At 40.5% G+C, this 19,730-nt stretch overlaps 1 protein-coding gene across 1 annotated transcript; it reads left to right on the top strand.

Annotated features, from left to right (window-relative positions):
• Positions 1-791: 791 nt before the first annotated feature.
• On the top strand, positions 792-1,757 carry LOC144613071 (olfactory receptor 56B34-like). The gene has a single exon (XM_078433977.2). It carries the CDS (start codon positions 792-794, stop codon positions 1,755-1,757), a length of 966 nt encoding a protein of 321 aa, XP_078290103.2.
• Positions 1,758-19,730: the final 17,973 nt, after the last annotated feature.

Here is a 19,730-nt window from a genome sequence, read left to right as displayed (position 1 = left end):
TCCCTATATGTAAATAACAACCCCTGTCTGGGGAAGATCAAATGACACGATTTTTGTCAAAACTTATTTGTCAACTACAGGCACTGTTTAAAATAAAAACATGGTCAGCATTCTCCCTGTGGCTGCCTGGTCTCCTCCTGAATATCCCCAACAATGGAGAAAACAGCTCTGCCCTCTAACTTTGGGATCTTTATAATGTACTAGTCTTCTGGTTTGTGTCTGTATTCCCTGACGCATGAAAAAATCTATCCAGAATTTCCAGAAAACAAAGCTGGTAAATCTTCACTTTTATTCTGCTAAAATCATTTTCTTAGAATCTATTTTGGCTCTTCCGCTGTTCTATCTATCTATATCTATCTATATGTCTATCTATACAATTTGGGTGTCACTATAAATATATATATATATTTATTTTTGAAGGAGAGAGACAGAGTGTGAGCAAGGGAAGAGCAGACAGAGAAGAGAGGGAGACACACAATCTAAGGCAGGCTCTAGGCTGCAAGCTGTCAGCACAGAGACCAACACGTGGCTTGAACTCACAAACTGCGCGATCATGACCTGAGCTGAAGTCTGATGCTTAACTGACTGAGCCACTCAGGCATTCCTCTTCTGCTGTTCTTATCTGAACTTTTTCCAAGGGTCCAAGTGGGTTGAGGATACATTATGTTAAAAAGGACTTATCTGAATCTTCTACCTCTACACAAACTTTGAGCCTCAGCTGAGCTTACTACTGCCTATTCTTATTTTCTCTTAATCCATAGGCAGATGCTGAGAAGAAGACATCCCATCATATGGATACCACCCTGAGTATAACCAATAGCTCAAGGCTTCAAGTGTCTGAGTTCATCCTGGTGGGGCTCCCAGGCATTCATGAGTGGCAGCACTGGCTCTCCCTGCCCCTGGCTCTGCTCTACATCTTAGCTCTCATTGCCAACATCCTCATCTTGATCACCATCCAACATGAGCCTTCCCTGCACCAGCCCATGTATCAGCTCCTTGGCATCTTGGCTATCGTGGACATTGGCCTGGCTACCACTATCATGCCCAAGATCCTGGCCATTCTCTGGTTTGATGCCAAGGCCATCAGCCTCCACGAGTGCTTTGCTCAGATCTATGCTATCCATACTTTCATGTGCATGGAGTCAGGCATCTTCCTCTGCATGGCTGTGGATAGATATGTAGCCATTTGCTACCCCCTTCAGTACTCCTCCATAGTCAATGAGGCTTCTGTGATCAAAGCCATCCTGTCCATGGTGCTGAGGAATGGCCTGTTGACCATCCCACTGCCTGTACTGGCTGCCCAGCGACACTACTGCTCCGGAAATGAAATTGACCACTGTCTGTGCTCTAATTTGGGGGTCACTAGTCTGGCCTGTGATGACGTCACTATTAACAGAGTATACCAGTTGGCCTTGGCATGGGTTACACTTGGGGGTGACATGGGTCTGGTCTTTGCTTCCTATGCTTTGATTGTTCGCTCAGTGCTGAGGCTGAACTCTGCTGAAGCAACATCGAAGGCCCTGAGTACCTGCAGCTCCCATCTCATCCTCATTGTCTTCTTCTACACAGCCGTTATTGTACTGTCTGTCACCCACCTGGCAGGAAGAAAGGTCTCCTTCATCCCTGTTCTCTTCAACGTGCTGCATAATGTTATGCCCCCAGCCTTTAACCCCATGGTGTATGCCCTACGGACCCAGGAGCTGAGAGTGGGCTTCCAGAGGGTGCTTGGTTTGGGTGAGAATGTGTCCAGGAAGTGAGCCAACTTTTGATGGCAGAATTTTACAACTGGTATTACAGAAAGAGCACAGGCTTTGGAGCACAACAGCCCTGGGTTAAAATTCCATGTCTCCCAGTTGCTAGCAATATCGATTCAAATTAACTCACCTGTTTTGTAAAGTGTATACTATGTGCCAGGCGCTGTTCTAAGCATTTCTCAAATATTAACTCATAGAATTGCACAACAACCCTATGAAACACGTACAACTGTCATTTACACATTCTGCAGGTGAGGCAAGAAAGTTGAGACACTTGGCCAAGGTCAAATGGGAAGGAAGTTGCAGAGTGAGGTTAGAACCTAAGCATTCAGGCTCCAGAGTCTCTGTTCTTAACCCTCACCCTTTTCTCTCTATTCAACCTTACTACTAACTTTTAAAAACATAAATTAAGATGACAATAAAAAGGAATGATCTCCAAGTGAAATTATAAATCTCCTGTCTTTTAATAAAACAATATTCCATTTAAAAGGTGGCAGCAATTTTCCTGTCCAATAGTAAACACGGCACATTTTAAATCCTCTATAGTCACTCTATAGGATCCCTATCAGTTATAAGAATGTAGGTCAAGTTGGGACACTTGGGTGGCTCAGTCGGTTAAGTGTCTGACTTCAGCTCAGGTCATGATCTTGTGGTCTGTGAATTCAAGCCCCATGTCTGGCTCTGTGCTGACAGCTCAGACTCTGGCGCCTGCTTCAGATTCTGTGTCTCCCTCTCTCTATTCCCTCCCCTGCTTGTGCTCTGTCTCTCTCTCAAAAATGAATAAACATTAAAAAAAAAAAAAGTTGGCAGCAGGGGTGCCTGGGTGGCTCAGTCGGTTAAGCATCCAACTTCAGCTCATGTCATGATCTCGCGGTTTGTGGGTTTGAGCCCCAGGTTGGGCTCTGTGCTGACAGCTCAGAGTCTGGAGGCTGCTTCAGATTCTGTTTCCCTCTCTCTCTGCCCCTCCCCTGCTCATGCTCTGTCTCTCTCTCTCTCTCTCTCTCTCTCTCTCTCTCTCAAAAATAAACATTTGAAAAATATATAAAATTGGCAGCAGTTTTCCTTTCTAATGGAAAATACAGCAGATTTTAAATTTTCTAGAAAGAGTCACTCTAGAAAGTGTCACTCTAAAGGACTCTGTTAGTTATCTAAGTCAAGTATTTGACAGGAATTATTTTGTCACTTTACAAACTCTTTGATAACTCTTTTTTGTTTGTTTGTTTAAGTTTATTTATTTTGAGAGAGAGAGAGAGAGGAGAGACAGAGTGAGTGTGTGAGTGGGGGAGGGGCAGAGAGAGAGAGAGAATCCCTAGCAGGTTCTGTGCTCTCAACACAGGTGGACACAGGGCTCAAACCCATGAACCATGAGATCATGACCTGAGCCAAAATCAAGGGTCAGATGCTCAACCTACTGGGGCGCGTGGGTGGTGCCAGTCTTTAACAACTCTTTAACAACTCTTTAACAACTAATTCTTTAACAACTCTTGAGTCAATCTGCATTAAAAACTAAAAAGTTTCTTTTTCAACATTCAACATTACTTGAACTTCCCTAACGAACTAAGAAAATCCCAGTGAGGTGCTGCACTTCATTGGCATATACAGGTCAGCAAAGTTCTCTAAAGTAGAACTGTCTCCATAAGAGAAATGATATGAGTTTGTGGACAGAGAGAGAAGAAAGTTGGTAAAATTATTTTTTATTTATTTTAATGCCAGAATATAGACCAGCAAGGGTGAAATTTTGGCTCCAAACTAACATGTGAATAAGTTTGAGAAAGTCCCCCGACCTAATCATACGGCCATCGTGACAGACTTTGGAAAGAAAAACCTAACTTGTGCCAATAAACTTATAAGTCTCTTCTAGAGTTCCCAGACCCAATTCCAACATAGAGCTGGAGGGGAGGGGTTTGTTTCTCTCTCTCTCTCTCTCTCTCTCTCTCTCTCTCACACACACACACACACACACACACCACCTAGCAACACACTATAGTGTGTCTGAGAATTCAACTCAATTCTAACACTATCTACTGGGGAATAGCATCAAAGTACCCTCCCCACCCTGCTTCAGATGCCCAGTTGCAATTCCTGACCAACAATACAGACTGGAGTTTCTAAAGACCCCTACTTGAGTTTCAGACACCAGTCACAAGTCCAAGATGTTACCTGTACTTCTGACAGACTGGCTCTACATCAGATGCTTCCAGGACCTCTTCCCTGAGTTCCCTTAATTTGCTAGAGCAGTTCACAGAACTCAGAGAAATATTTTACTTAGTAGACCACCACTTTATTATAAAAAGATATAAGCAAGAAATAACTAGACTGACAAGATGCAGAGGGCAAGGTATGTGTTAAGGGCATAGAACTTCCATGCCCGCTCCAGGTGTCTCCATGTGTTCACCAGCTGGGTAGAGATCTGAACCCAGTCCTTTTTTATGGGGATTACAGTTCCTCCCTCCTCCCCAGAGTTTGGGAAATAGGGGTGAGACTGAAGTTCCAACTCTCTAATCACATGGTTGGTTCTCCAGGCAAACAGCCCCCATCTTTAGATTACTTAAGGGCTTTCCAAAAGTCACCTCATTAACATAACAGAAGACATCTTTATCTCTCTTATCACAGGAAACTCCAAGGATTTTAGAAGCTGTGATACAGGAACCATGGATAAGACCAAATACAAAGGAAAAATATATTTTGGTCATCTGAATAACCAAATATATATTCCTTACAAATCACAAAATCACAAAGCCCAAGACTGAGAAACTTAGTTTTAATAAACTCAAAGAACTGAGTCATCTTTCTTTTGAGTTGGATAGGAAGGCCTTTATTATATCTATAGACAAGGCAGAATTGGACCATGTGCTTTTACCTGATTTTAACAGTGAACTTGATGAAGGATAGAAGCATAAAAATGTTCACCTGTAGCCCAAAAGGCTGACCTATAGCCTGCATAGTTCTGATAGGGATTAAATATGTGCTAGTTGCTACATCCTTAAAGGGTCTCATGAGTGCCTACATATCTTACAGACAGTTAATATTAAACCGAATGATAAGTGAAGTGGAAAACAAAGGCAAACGAAAAGTTAAATTTCCTTACTGCCTACAGCTCATTGACAAGTCCTTGAAACAAGGAGACATTCTTCTAGGAGCTCAGTTGCCTCCACGTTGACACTTTGCTAGGGGCAAACGAGCCCGTCCCCCAGGATCCTACAAGTCTACTTTAACATATAAAAATTCCTTTAGAAGCTTCCTTTATCTCTGTCCCCCCAAGATATATATTGGCAATCATACTCCAAGCATATGGCCCACTGATATATATCTGAAGGGTCTCATGACTGAGTTTCTACTAAACAATAATAAATGACATTTGCATAACACTAGCTAGCCCCCCACAAGGTCTGGCAAACCTTACTTCCAAAATTCCTTAGCGACTTAGGCTATCCCTAACCCCCTCCCAACTTGAAAGTATATAATCAGTTACCAGTCACAACCCCACTGCAGCTCTTTCTGCCCACTTTTTTACACTCAAGTGTTGTTTCTTGGCCATCGGTCCCAAACCCCAATATTTTCCACATCAATAAGCACCTAAGAAATCTTGCGGAAGTAGTTTTTACAAGTAGAAATTTGAGGAAGACATTTATGATCTAATACTCCCTGTACATCCCCTCTCCCTTAAGCACTAACCATATAACCACCAGCTTCACATAGCAAAAAGTGCAGCTCTTTCTGCCCACAGGTCCTGTCCCCTGCTACTCAAATAAACTTACTAAATTGCACCTTACAAAGTCTCAAGAATTCTCTCTTGCCCCTTGCACTCAACAACCCCACAACAATCCCACACACCAAGAACAGAAGCACTGACTGTTGATAAATAGTAGTGCACTAATGGACGGGTCAAATTGCCCGTTACTCTTTCAACACAGTGTTTGGATTAAGTACTTGAGATCCTTTTGACATTTCAGGGAGAAAAAATAAGTCTCAAAAGAAAGATACTAGAATTTCTTCTATTCTGGCCATCCAAGGGATTGGATTTCCACTTCCACTAATGGCTGACAGGATAACTCAGACAAAGCCTCCCAGTGAGAACAAGTAGAAATGATGGACAAACATCTTTAAATGGGTATAGAGAGACTAGAAAACTAACAAATTAAAAAACAATTGTGAGACTCAGAAAACTTCCTTTTAGCTCACTTGCAGAGAAAGTTTAGAAGTGTCACTCGCATCCTTACATTAAAGCTGGAAAACCAACCACTTTTCTTGGATCCATCAGAAAACTGAGGTTGACAGGGTTAACTCACTTCCTGGAGTCAGAGGAATACCCTTCCTCTAGGTGAGAAATGGCTCTGATGAAGTTTTGGGTGATGGTGGGGTGGTCCGGAACTGACAGCCAAGAGAGAATTATTGAAGACGTATTTGGTGCAAGAAAGTGATTTTATTAAAGCATGGGGACAGGACCCATGGGCAGGAAGAGCTACACTGGGGTCGTGTCAGGTAACTCATTATATACCCTCAGGTTGACAGGGGGTCAGGGATAGAGTAAGTCTCTAAGGAATTTTGGAAGCAAGGTTTCCAGGACCTTGAGGGGCTAGCTGTTGCTAGCTATTTATTATCATTAAATAAAACCTCAGTCATGAGACCCTTCAGATGCATATGGGGGGCGGGGCATAAACTTGGAGTATGATTGCCAGCATATATCTTGGGGCAGTTGAGATAAAAAGAAGTAGACTTAAAGGATCCTAGAGATTGGGATAAAGTTAAGCTAAGGTTCTCTTTTGCCCCAAGCAAAGTGTCATCATCAAGGCCACTGAGCTCCTAGAGGGAGGTCACTCTGCCGGTTTCAAGGATTTGTCAATGGGCTGTAGGTATTAAGGGAATTTAATTTTTATTTGCCTTAGTTTCCCACATTACCATGGCAAGCACTTAAATCCCTTTCCTTTGTTCTTGGATAGCCAGGAGTGTCTGAGGAATAGCACACATATTCTACCTGGAGGGATGGGGGGTGGGATCTGCTAGCCTGTATTTTGCTCCAATAATATTTCTTCCTCTGGAGATGAGGAAAATGCTCTGGAATTATTTCACAATGTTAACTTTCCAGGGGACCCCTCTTGCATCTTTATTGTGAGAATCTGCTGGGATTGCTGGATATAAGGTATAGAGCCTCCCTAAGAATGCAGCCTCCAAATACTTCTATCTCATGCTAAACTACACTTGTACTCCAGGATTTGTAAAAATTACCCTGGAAGTACCTACCAGTCTATGCCTCCAGCACCTTCTCCAACTAGCCATATTCTCTGTATTCACCTGTCTCTCCAAATTTCAGGGTGGCAGTTGCCCTGCAATGTCACTTCTTTGATGGTTCTATGAAAAGTCCTTGAATTTCCTTTTCTTCAGCTTTTTTTGGTGTAAGGACAGGAGTGATGATTCAAAGCTCTTCATGTATCAGAAGTTCTCATATTAGATTATAACTAAAATATAAAATAAGTATCCATGAGTCCATGTTGATATAAATAAGTGATACAATAAATAAGTACATAGGGGAGAATAAACAAACCTCTCATGCAGAAAATTTCCAAATAATTTATGTAACTATACCACTCTCAAGTAGGTGAAGCATGATTCCTCACTTCTTTTTTTTAATTTTTTTTAATGTTTATTTATCTTTGAGAGACAGAGACAGAGTTCGAGCAGGGGAGGGGCAGAGAGAGAGGGAGACACAGAATCCAAAGTAGGCTCCAGGCTCTGAGCTATCAGCACAGAGCCTGACGTGGGGCTCAAACTTATGAGCCTTTGAGCAGTGAGGAGGTGTGGAGTCTGAGCCAAAGTCAGCTGCCCAATCGACTGAGCCACGCAGGCGCCCCTGTAATTCCTCACTTCGTAAATGTATAGTGACTTCTTTCCAAAAGCCTGTATTGGCTATAAGTAGGAAAAGGGAAAAAAAATTAACCACCAAAACATGTACTTGGGGTGCCCAAGTTATAGATTTTTATACCCTCTTCCTCAGTATGCTCTGTCAATTAACTAAATGTTAACAATTTCTTGGTAGACCTTTTTTTTTCTTTTTCACATTAACTTCTCAGATTAAAACACTCCCCTACTCCAGACAGCGAGTAAAAAGTAAACAGAAACCAGGAGTTATGACAATGGACTGGCCAGCACAAAGGCACAAAACACCAAAAAGGGAAAACATATGCTTCCTTCTGTGAGTAAAAAAGCTGTCAATTAGGATTGTGTTTAGCTGTATATAAGACACAACAGAATATAGTGGTTAGCCAAATTGGGTGTTTATTTATCTCATGATATATGCATGCACACGCACACACGCGCACACACACACACACACACACACAATCTGGCAGTTCAGAGAGATTAAGGCAGCTCTACAGTGCCATCAGGTGACCAGGGTCTTTGTACTTTCTGCAGTGCCATTCTAAACTATGCTACTGTACTCCATGTATAATTCCATATTCCAGAGAAGAAGAAATTTAAAAAGAAAGCTCAACAGATTTTACTCACATATGATTGGTCAAAAATGAGTCTGCTGCTCATCTCAAGTTGCAAGAAAGACTCAAAAGACAAAACTTTTAGATTCCCAGCCTCTATGATAGTGGAAAGTTATGCAAAGGTGGGTTTGAATGAGTGCTGAATAAACTAATTCCCAGTAATAACATAATACACATCATATTCTTTTCATGCAATATTTTCAAAAACTAATAAAATATTGGGTAATGAAGAAAGTCTCAAAAATTCCAAAGAGTAAATAAGTTCCAAGGATTTCTGGATCAATATGACAATCTCAACACTTACTACAGCTTCCTACTCCCACTCCAAAACCTAGCAATCACTAAGAACATATGTTATAATAAATAAATTAATAACATCAACTAATAACACAAAACAAATGGAGAGCCACTGATGAAACACAAAAAAATATGGGAAAACTCCAAAGATGAAAAGCAACTGTGGTGGAATTATGGAAAAATGAAAGCCTAAAAGGTGCATGGTAATAGATTCAGACAGAGAAATGTCTGACTAAGAGAAGTAGAGAGCCAAGAGCAAACCAACCTAGTGATGAATGGGTAGCACAGTAAGAGTGCTACCAGGCAGGCACTCTTACACCAGTAAGAGTAAGACCAGGCAGGTCTCTCCTGATGCACATGCACTCCTGAACCAAGAAATAGGCCAAAAGTCAAGAAACACTGGTGAGTGTTCCAGAACATTAGAGATTGGGTCATAAAACATGACAATGACCCACATGGCTATAAGCAACCATGCCCCGTGAAGCATAGGAAATAAGCTGAAGCATAAATCAAGCTACTAGTATACCTCATATCTCTCTTAAAACAGGTTCCACCAAACAAATGCAGCAACATCCCAAGATTGTCTACTAGAAAAAACAACCAACCAAAGATGGAAATGGCTTGGTCTAAACTGTACACAGGTTTCTTCATGACTGTAAGCCCCTGGTCTCCCTTTACTTCAGGTGTTTGCTTCAGAAAACTAGTCATTATAGGGGCACCTGGGTGACTCAGTTAAGCATTGGACTCTTGGTTTCAGCCCAGGTCATGATCTTGCAGTTTGTGGGTCTGAGCCCCTGCAATGATAGTGCAGAGCCTGCTTGGAATTCTCTCTCTCCCTCTCTCTCTCTGCCTTTCCCTTGTTCGTGCTCTTTCTCTCAAAATAAATAAATAAAACTTAAAAATATTTTGTTATTGTAAACTCTTTCTTTGACCCTTTGAAGTGGATGTAAGTCTTCTCCTAACCTCTTGCCAGTTTTGCAACCTTGGAAATCTCTTTCTCAATGACCTGGGAACTATCTCCTGAAATGTAAACATTCAAAGAGATAGCACCCCATCTCCCTGTCCCTGTAGAGAGCACCAGCCTAACTTCTGAGTACCAATTAGCAATCACAGATGGCCTAATCACAGACAAAAATATTGGCAGTCCTCAGGAATAATTCAATGTGCTTGACATATCCCATTGATTAACTTCCCCTTGAAATCCTCCAATACATTTCCACTGTCACCCAAGGGCTTAAATCTATTCACCCTGACACTTTACCCCAGCTCAACCCTGCTTTTTGTGTTAGTGGAACTGGGTATCCAGACTTGATCTGTGTTCTCTTCCCCACTGCTGGCAATAACAGAAGAAAAAAAAAAATCAACTTCCGCTTGCTCTTCTTGCCCAGTACAATTTTATTTAACACCAGGTACAACCTGATATTTGAGCAAAATCAACATGAAAAAGTGACATTAAAATCAATAAGCAAAACTCACACCTAAAGAGATAAGATAAATTCAACATCATCAACCAAAAAAGCTACTCTCAAGGTAAAATTCTCTGTGTCAACTCTCTACTTCAGGATCCCAGGGACCCATGCCTTCACAATAGAGGTGGTGATAAGTGCTGTCACTAGCCCTAGGTAACTACACTATCACTTAGGATATTACTAATGGCATCCTTATAACAGTCCCTTTGTAAGTAAAGCCTTCTTAAATTATTCTAATTAAATTAACTGGAAATTTTCTATTTATTCTAATTTGAGAAATAATTACTGTTGGCAAGAATGTAAAGAAAAGGGAACACTTGTGCACTGTTGGTAGGAATGTAAATTGGTACAGCCACTATGGAAAACAGTATGGAGGTTCCTCAAAAAAAAAATAGAACTACTATATATTCATCAATTTCATTTCTTGGTATTTACAAAAAAAAATGAAAACACAAATTCAAAAACATACATACCACCATGTTCATTTCAGCATTGTTTGCAATAGCCAAGATATGAAAGCAACTTAAATGTCCATTAGTGGATGAATGGATAAATATGTGAGATACACACACACACACACACACACACACACACACACACACACACACACAGAAATACTCTTCATCCATAAAAAAAATAAAATCTTGCAATTTACAACATGATGGACTTTGAGGGCATTATTCTGAGTGGAATTAAGTCAGACAGAGAAAGATAAATACTGTATGGTGTCACTCATATGTGGAATTAAAAAAAAAAAAATGCTCACTGATACGGGGAGCAGATTCATGGTTGCAGAGGCAGGGGTGGGATGGCAAAATGGAAAAGGGAGTCAAAAGTTAAAAACTTCCAGTTATAAAATTAGTAAGTCATGGGAATGTGATGTACAGCATGGTGACTATAATTAATAATATTGTACTGTATATTTGAAAGTTGCTAAGAGAGTAACTCTTGAAAGTACTCATCACATGAAAAAAAAAATGTAATTACATATAGTGATGGATGATGGTAACTGGATTTATTTTGGTTATCATTTCCCAATATATACAAATGTTGAATCATTATGCTGTACACCTGAAGCTAATATAATGTTCCTTGTCAATTATACCTCAATTAAAATTTTTTTTAATTCAAAAAAAATTTTTAATTTGAGTGGGCCATCTGTTTCCTATTAGTTCTCTATCTACTGCAGTGCACATTCAATTAGGCAATATGGAAGTCATTAGCAAAAGTAGTTTCAATGTAGCCATAGGACAGATTTTTATAGTTACAGATTAAAAAGGTGAGGAAGTGAGGGCAATATACAAAGATGACTCTTACAGAGGCTGAGTCAGTGAAAGGCAGATCCTGAAGATACAGGGGTGCAACTGGGAAGTGCCATGGAAAGATACATGCACAAGTGTGTGCAGTGAAGATTGTTATTTTAAGTTCTTGGTCCTTAAAATCTTCAAATATTGAGGTGGAAGATTCAGGAAAGTGGAAGACTGTTGACACAGGAAAAGGGAGATACAGTCAGTTCTGCTATGTCACTTGGTTTAAATGTACAAACATGTGCCAACACCAGCAATACATTATGAAACAATTTGAGGATAACTGAGTTTCACACTTGGCTTTGTGCAATCCAAACACAGAAACTGTATCAAGCTGAGAGTGAGCATTACAGGATACACAACACACACACACACACACACACACACACACACACACTGCTAACACCCATCAACTACCTTCCCACACTTCACAACTTTCTATCTGATTTCAGACAAAGCTCCTCTTATCACTTCACCATAACTCACAAGCTGCAGCCCTTCTTCTGTCCATGCCCACAAGCAAACTTCATGGCCTTCTCAACGTAGAGTGTTGTGTTCATTGTAGCATTTGTATTTCTCTCAACCTCTTAACATGTGTCAAACTCTCCTATGGTTTACCTGGTTTTCTATCTTTTTATGTGTCACTGACAATGTTTTTGAGTACTATGCTCCTAACTCCATTTTCCATAAATCCTGTGGTTTCTTTGTGTGGGGTTTTGCATAGCATGGTGATACTTAAGAACTTCTGTGTCCTGTTACAACAGAACTAACTACTTGCTAGACTGAGTGGAGAGGAAACCAAGTTGAGACAAGGACACCCTTTCTTCCAACAATCCAACATGGCAGAGCTGTCCACCTGCGGGCCCCATGTCCTAGGACTAGGTTTGTTCCCAGAGTGGCCAAGAGAGGCCTCCAAAGTCACTGCAGGCTCCTCCTGCTGGAGTGAGATGACCTGCCCCAGAGGCAGTTGGGTGACACTGAGGAGTGTCATGGGGTGGGCCCAGGGGAGTCAGACTGAGACCAGGTGATTTCATGGCTATGATTTATATCCCAAACCCAGGAGTGGTAAGAGAGGGACAGATCTGCTCTTAGCAACAAAAGGCCCAGCACAGGCAGCGACAGCCAGGAGAGGGGAAGGAGCCCAGAAGGAAGAACCAGCCTGGGGACATCTTCATGGCCCCTCCTGCAGTAGTAAGTAAACCAGCCACTGTCAAGGACTCTGGGAGGGGATCAATGGAGGCAGTCCACCTCCCCAGGGTTCTGTCCCAGTCTATGAATCTGGCTCACTGTTGAATTTCTCAATTTGCCTTTCATTACCTTCCATTGGTCTCTCCACCTGGGCAAAGGGTTAAGAGCTATATCTGGGAATGAGGGCAAAGAGTTGGGGTTGAGCTCTGACATGGCCATGTTGCAGACAGTGGGGATCTCCAGCCAGGGGAATGTGCAAACAAACAAACAAACAAACTCTGGCTGTCACAGTATCAGGCATGCAGGAGGCTCTCAGTAAAAATTTGGTAAGTAAATGACCAAGCTAAGTGAGTCTTGAATAATAACTTACGACACACAGAGTCCCAAAATAAGAGGGTTTTATGAAACATGAGTCTCAATTCTTTCATGATTTGGAACTTTGGCAGTATATAAAATATATTATTTTTTAAAGTTTATTTATTTTGAGAGAAAGAATGCAGGTGTGTGAGCAGGGGAGGGGCAGAGAGAGAGGAAGAGAGAGAATCCCAAGCAAGCCCCTCACCGTCAGCACAGAGCCCAATGCAGGGCTCAGTCTCACAAACCATGAGATAATAACCTGAGCCAAAACCAAGAGCCAGACACTTAACCAACTGAGGCACCCTAAGATACATTTTTCATTGGTTTTATTTGTAAAACACAAAAACGAACACCATTCTTGATATAAAATATAAAAGATTGTATTAAATCAATCAATGGGGGAAATGAGATTGGCTGCTACTATTGTTTAAAGTCGTTCTCATTAAAACAAAACAGAAGACCATAAATGAGAGGTATATTTGGAAAAGAAAGCCCAAATTATCATTTTTATAATACTAATGATGTTTTACTGAAAAATCAAAAGAGTGAACTGAAAAGTATTTATAGTGGACACTAAAATAATGAAGCTAACCCAAAGCAAAATAACAGAAATCAGCAAGTTTCCTCTGTACTAGCAACAGTTAAGTAGAAAATAAACTCTAGAAAAATATTCCATTAGAAAAACTTCAAGTAGAGTTGTTTTTTAAAAATGTGAAATGTTGAGACATAAATTAATGTCCTTTAGTGACACATGTAAAGGAAAATTTAAGTAAAGTAAGCGACAAATCAAACTGCTGAACAAAAAGGAAAACGTTTTTTAACTAAAAATACAACTACTGGGGCACCTGGGTGGCTCAGTCGGTTAAGTGTCTGACTCTTGATTTGGCTCAGGTCATGATCTCATGGTTTGTGTGTTTGAGCTTTGAGCTGGCAGTGTGGAGCCTGCTTGGGATTCTCTCTCTCTACCTGTCTCTCTGCTCCTCCCCTGCTCTCTCTCTCTGTCTCTCTCAAAATAAATAAATAAACTTGAAAAAAATAGAACTACCATATGAACCACCAATTCCACTTTGGGTATTTATCCAAGAAAATGAAAATACTAATTCAAAACATAGACATATCCCCATGTTTATTTCAGCTTTATTTACAATAGCCAATTTATGGACTGTGTTAATTTTTATAAATTAATTTTCATATCTTGTAGGAATCCAATTAAATTTGGATACTTTGGAAATCAACAAAAGAATTTAGGTGTTTCTGGCAGTCTAAATATAAGAGTTTAAAATTTTTAAATGTAAAATATTAGTGGAAAAGAGAGCTATTGTATGTCAAATCTCTTATAAATCTAGAGAAGTTTTGTTCACTATGGTAATCTCCTCACAATGCACAGGTAGAAAAAATAGAACAGAATGAGGAGACCCAGTGTACATAAGAACTCGCTGTACATAAAAGGAGGTATCAGTAGTTAATGGGAAAAGAAATTAAAAACATTATTTTACAGGGTGCCTGGGTGCCTGAGTCAGTTAAGCGTCGACTTTGGCTCAGGTCATGATCTTACAGTTTGTGAGTTCGAGCCCCGTGTCAGGCTCTGTGCTGACAGCTCAGAGCCTGGAGCTTGCTTTGGATTCTGTCTCCTTCTCTCTCTGCCCCTAGCCACTTGTGCTCTCTCTGTCTCTCAAAAATAAATAAATGTAAAAAAAAATTAATAAAAAAATAAAACCATTGTTCTACTATTTGGAGAAAAATAAAACAATACAAATATATTCCTCCCACTATAGACTATATCTCTTCAAGATAAATGAGTTACATCTTTTGTAATGAACCAATAAAAAAAAGGAAAAAAAAGAAAAAAAAGCAATGAGAATAGCAATCAAAATTCTGAATTAAAGATGATTTTCTAATTCATTCAAGGTATATTGCCTATTTTCCCTTGCTGATAAAACAACGGGAAAATGTTCTATAGCCATGCGAGATTTGAACTGAAATAAAGACCCCACAAATGGGGAGGTACTGTTACAAAAAGATATATGGTGAACAATGATTTCACTTAAGTACAAATATCTAAATATTTAAATGTAACTATCTATGGCAATTATGGTAATTAAATCTAGTACATGTTAAAATTCATTTAAGGATATATATGGTATTACATATGTTTAAAATAATGCTCTTGGTCACTAAATTCTATTTCTGAAATCATTATTACACTATATGTTAAATAACTTGGATTTAAATTTTTTAAAAAACTTACAAAAGGGGGAACTTTGGCAAAACTTCATTATTTTTCTCATTTAACATTTCTATGGTACCCATCAGTTTTGTCAGTTAAAATCTAAATGACTACATGGGAAAAATAATCCTATTTAATAAAAATATTAAGTAAAGTATTTAAAATTAAATAAATAAATAATAAATAATGTTCTTGGAAAAGTCCTACTAAAATCTGGAAGTGGCAGGAAATTATTGCTAACTTAATCATCTTACATATCTCAGTATTAAAAATGAATAAATTGAAAAATATAGGTTTTAATATGTTTTCAATGTAACTTTTGCAATTAAAAAGGGAAAGAAGGTTATACCTTGAAAGAACCGTTTTTATTAAGCTATCAACAATAGTTTAACAAAACATGCATAACAGCTAAATACCGAATACTAAGATTTTAGCTCCAGCTCATTTATCATTTAAAACTCTGACCTCAAATAAATCATTTTTTTCTGTGAACCTCAATTTCCTCAAACTTGAAAAATACCTTTCAAATGTGTTTTTGTGAAAACATCTAAACCATATCCAAAAGAATACCATTATGATAATTCTTGTTTTGAATTCTTGTTCTTCCTTGAAAGACCTCCAAGAAGGGCTGTATCTATTTTGTCTTTAGTGTTTACCTCCTGAAAAATCAGAATATTCATGTTTACATCTGCTTTGTCCACATCTTCTTGCTCCATGTAAAAAAATACAACTGACATGAAGCCATGAACTAATTCCCCTCTGACTTTCTTTGCTTCTTCTGTAATCTTCCTTTCAGGATTTATTATGGCCATCTCAGTTGTTCTTTTCTGAACATTTTCCAGAAACAAGAGACATGGTATAATAGCACAATGAAAAATAATGAGTTAATCTTAGACCTTTAAATTAAATCCAAGACACCCATTTCAAGGGCAACAGTAGCAGCGAAGAAGAGAAGAATGGGGCCAGCCTCATAGAGCTGCTGGAGTCTCTTAGGCAGTGCAGTGCCAGGAAACCTTGGAGCAGCTCCTTGAGAAACAAGAACTCAAAAGAAGGAGTGCCCGGGTTAAGGGAACGACTTCAGATCAAGTCATTATCTCACAGTTCGTGAGTTTGAGCCCCACATCAAACTTTGTGCTGAAAGCTCAGAGCCTAGAGCCTGCTTCAGATTCTGTGTCTCCCTCTCTCACTGCACCTCCCCTGCTCATGCTCTGTCTCTCTCTCTGTCTCTCAAAAAATGATTAAACATTAAAAAATGGTTTTAGGAAACAGGTCGGAAGATAGCGGCACAGGAGGACGCTGGGCTCACTGCACGTCCTGCTGATCACTTAGATTCCACCTACACCTGCCTAAATAACCCAGAAAACTGCTAGAGGATTAGCAGAACGGAGTCTCCGGAGCCAAGCGCAGACGAGAGGCCCATGGAAGAGGGTAGGAAGGGCGGCAAGGTGGTGTGCGCTCCACGGACTGGCAGGAGGGAGCCGGGGCGGAGGGGCGGCTCGCCGGCCAAGCAGAGCCCCCGAGTCTGGCTTGCAAAAGCGGAGGGGCCGGATGGAGTGTGTTCTGACAGCAAGCGCGATTTAGCATCTGGGAGGTCATAAGTTAACAGCTCTGCTCAGAAAGCGGGAAGGCTGGAGGACAAAGGGAGGGAGAGTTGCTGAGCCCTGGGACGACAGAGCTCAGCTTGGCGGGGAACAAAGGCGCTCGCCAGCGCGATCTCCCCCGCCCATCCCCCAGCCAAAATCCCAAAGGGAACCAGTTCCTGCCAGGAAACTTGCTTGCACCGTGCAAACACCCAACGCTGTGCTTCTGCGGAGCCACCGCTCCGGCAGGGGGTCTGACTCCCTCCCGCTGCCACAGGGCCCCTCCTGAAGTGGATCACCTAAGGAGAAGCGAGCTAAGCCTGCCCCTCCTGCCCCCGTGCACCTTGCCTACCCACCCCAGCTAATACGCCATATCCCCAGCACCACAAGCCTGGCAGTGTGCAAGTAGCCCAGAAGGCCACGCCACCCCACAGTGAATCCCGCCCCTAGGAGAGGGAAAGAGAAGGCACACACCAGTCTGACTGTGGCCCCAGCGGTGGGCTGGGGGCAGACATCAGGTCTGACTGCAGCCCTGCCCACCAACTCCAGTTATACACCACAGCACAGGGGAAGTGCCCTGCAGGTCCCCACCACTCCAGGGACTATCCAAAATGACCAAACGGAAGAATTCCCCTCAGAAGAATATCCAGGAAATAACAACAGCTAATGAACTGATCAAAAAGCATTTAAATAATATAACAGAAAGTGAATTTAGAATAATAGTCATAAAATTAATCGCTGGGCTTGAAAAAAGTATAGAGGACAGCAGAGAATCTCTTGCTACAGAGATCAAGGGACTAAGGAACAGTCAGGAGGAGCTGAAAAACGCTTTAAACGGCATGCAAAATAAAATGGAAATGACCACGGCTCGGATTGAAGAGGCAGAGGAGAGAATAGGTGAACTAGAAGATAAAATTATGGAAAAAGAGGAAGCTGAGAAAAAGAGAGATAAAAAAAATCCAGGAGCATGAGGGGAAAATTAGAGAACTAAGTGATACACTAAAAAGAAATAATATATGCATAATTGGTATCCCAGAGGAAGAAGAGAGAGGGAAAGGTGCTGAAGGGGTACTTGAAGAAATAATAGCTGAGAACTTTCCTGAACTGGGGAAGGAAAAAGGCATTGAAATCCAAGAGGCACAGAGAACTCCCTTCAGATGTAACTTGAATCGATCTTTTGCATGACATATCATAGTGAAACTGGCAAAATACAAGGATAAAGAGAAAATTCTGAAAGCAGCTAGAGATAAACATGCTCTAACGTATAAAGGGAAACCTATAAGACTCGTGACCGATCTCTCTACTGAAACTTGGCAGGCCAGAAAGGAATGGCAGGAGATCTTCAATGTGATGAACAGAAAAAATATGCAGCCGAGAATCCTTTATCCAGCAAGTCTGTCATTTAGAATAGAAGGAGAGATAAAGGTCTTCCCAAACAAACAAAAACTGAAGGAATTCGTCACCACTAAACCAGTCCTACAGGAGATCCTAAGGGGAATCCTGTGAGAAAAAGTACCAGAGACATCGCTACAAGCATAAAATATACCGACATCACAATGACTCAAAACCCGTATCTTTCTATAATAACACTGAATGTCAATGGACTAAATGTGCCAACCAAAAGACATAGGGTATCAGAATGGATAAAAAACAAGACCCATCTATTTGCTGTCTACAAGAGACTCATCTTAGATCTGAGGACACCTTTAGATTGAGAGTGAGGGGATGGAGAACTATTTATCATGCTACTGGAAGCCAAAAGAAAGCTGGAGTAGCCATACTTATATCAGACAAACTAGATTTTAAATTAAAGGCTGTAACAAGACATGAAGAAGGGCATTATATAATAATTACAGGGTCTATCCATCAGGAAGAGCTAACTATTATAAATGTCTATGAGCCGAATATGGGAGCCCCCAAATATATAAAACAATTACTCATAAACATAAGCAACCTTATTGATAAGAATGTGGTAATTGCAGGGGACTTTAACACTCCACTGACAGAAATGGATAGATCATCTAGACACATGGTCAATAAAGAAACAAGGGCCCTGAATGATACATTGGATCAGATGGACTTGACAGATCTATTTAGAACTCTGCATCCCAAAGCAACAGAATATACTTTCTTCTCGAGTGCACATGGAACATTCTCCAAGATAGATCATATACTGGGTCACAAAGCAGCCCTTCATAAGTATACAAGAATTGAAATCATACCATGCATACGTTCAGACCACAATGCTATGAACCTTGAAATCAACCACAGGAAAAAGTCTGGAAAACCTCCAAAAGCATGGAGGTTAAAGAACACCCTACTAAAGAATGAATGAGTCAACCAGGCAATTAGAGAAGAAATTTAAAAATATATGGAAACAAATGAAAATGAAAATACAACAATCCAAACGCTTTGGGATGCAGCGAAGGCAGTCCTGAGAGGAAAATACATTGCAATCCAGGCCTATCTCAAGAAACAAGAAAAATCCCAAATACAAAATCTAACAGCACACCTAAAGGAAATAGAAGCAGAACAGCAAAGGCAGCCTAAACCCAGCAGAAGAAGAGAAATAATAAAGATCAGAGCAGAAATACACAATATAGAATCTAAAAAAACGGTAGAGCAGATCAACGAAACCAAGAGTTGGTTTTTTGAAAAAATAAACAAAATTGACAAACCTCTAGCCAGGCTTCTCAAAAAGAAAAGGGAGATGACCCAAATAGATAAAATCATGAATGAAAATGGAATTATTACAACCAATCCCTCTGAGATACAAACAATTATCAGGGAATACTATGAAAAATTATATGCCAACAAATTGGACAACCTGGAAGAAATGGACACATTCCTAAACACCCACACTCTTCCAAAACTCAATCAGGAGGAAATAGAAAGCTTGAACAGACCCATAACCAGCGAAGAAATTGAATCAGTCATCAAAAATCTCCCAACAAATAAGAGTTCAGGACCAGATGGCTTCCCAGGGGAGTTCTACCAGACGTTTAAAGCAGAGATAATACCTATCCTTCTCAAGCTATTCCAAAAAAATAGAAAGGGAAG

Source organism: Panthera onca, chromosome D1 (assembly GCF_046562875.1).
Source record: "Panthera onca isolate mPanOnc1 chromosome D1, mPanOnc1 haplotype 2, whole genome shotgun sequence".
In the NCBI taxonomy this organism is placed as follows: Eukaryota; Metazoa; Chordata; class Mammalia; order Carnivora; family Felidae; genus Panthera; species Panthera onca.
This window is presented reverse-complemented; position numbering and strand designations above follow the sequence as displayed.

Bases quoted from the DNA above. Each gene is read 5' to 3' on its own strand.
- LOC144613071 (XM_078433977.2), top strand. From the start codon at position 792: ATGGATACCACCCTGAGTATAACCAATAGCTCAAGGCTTCAAGTGTCT.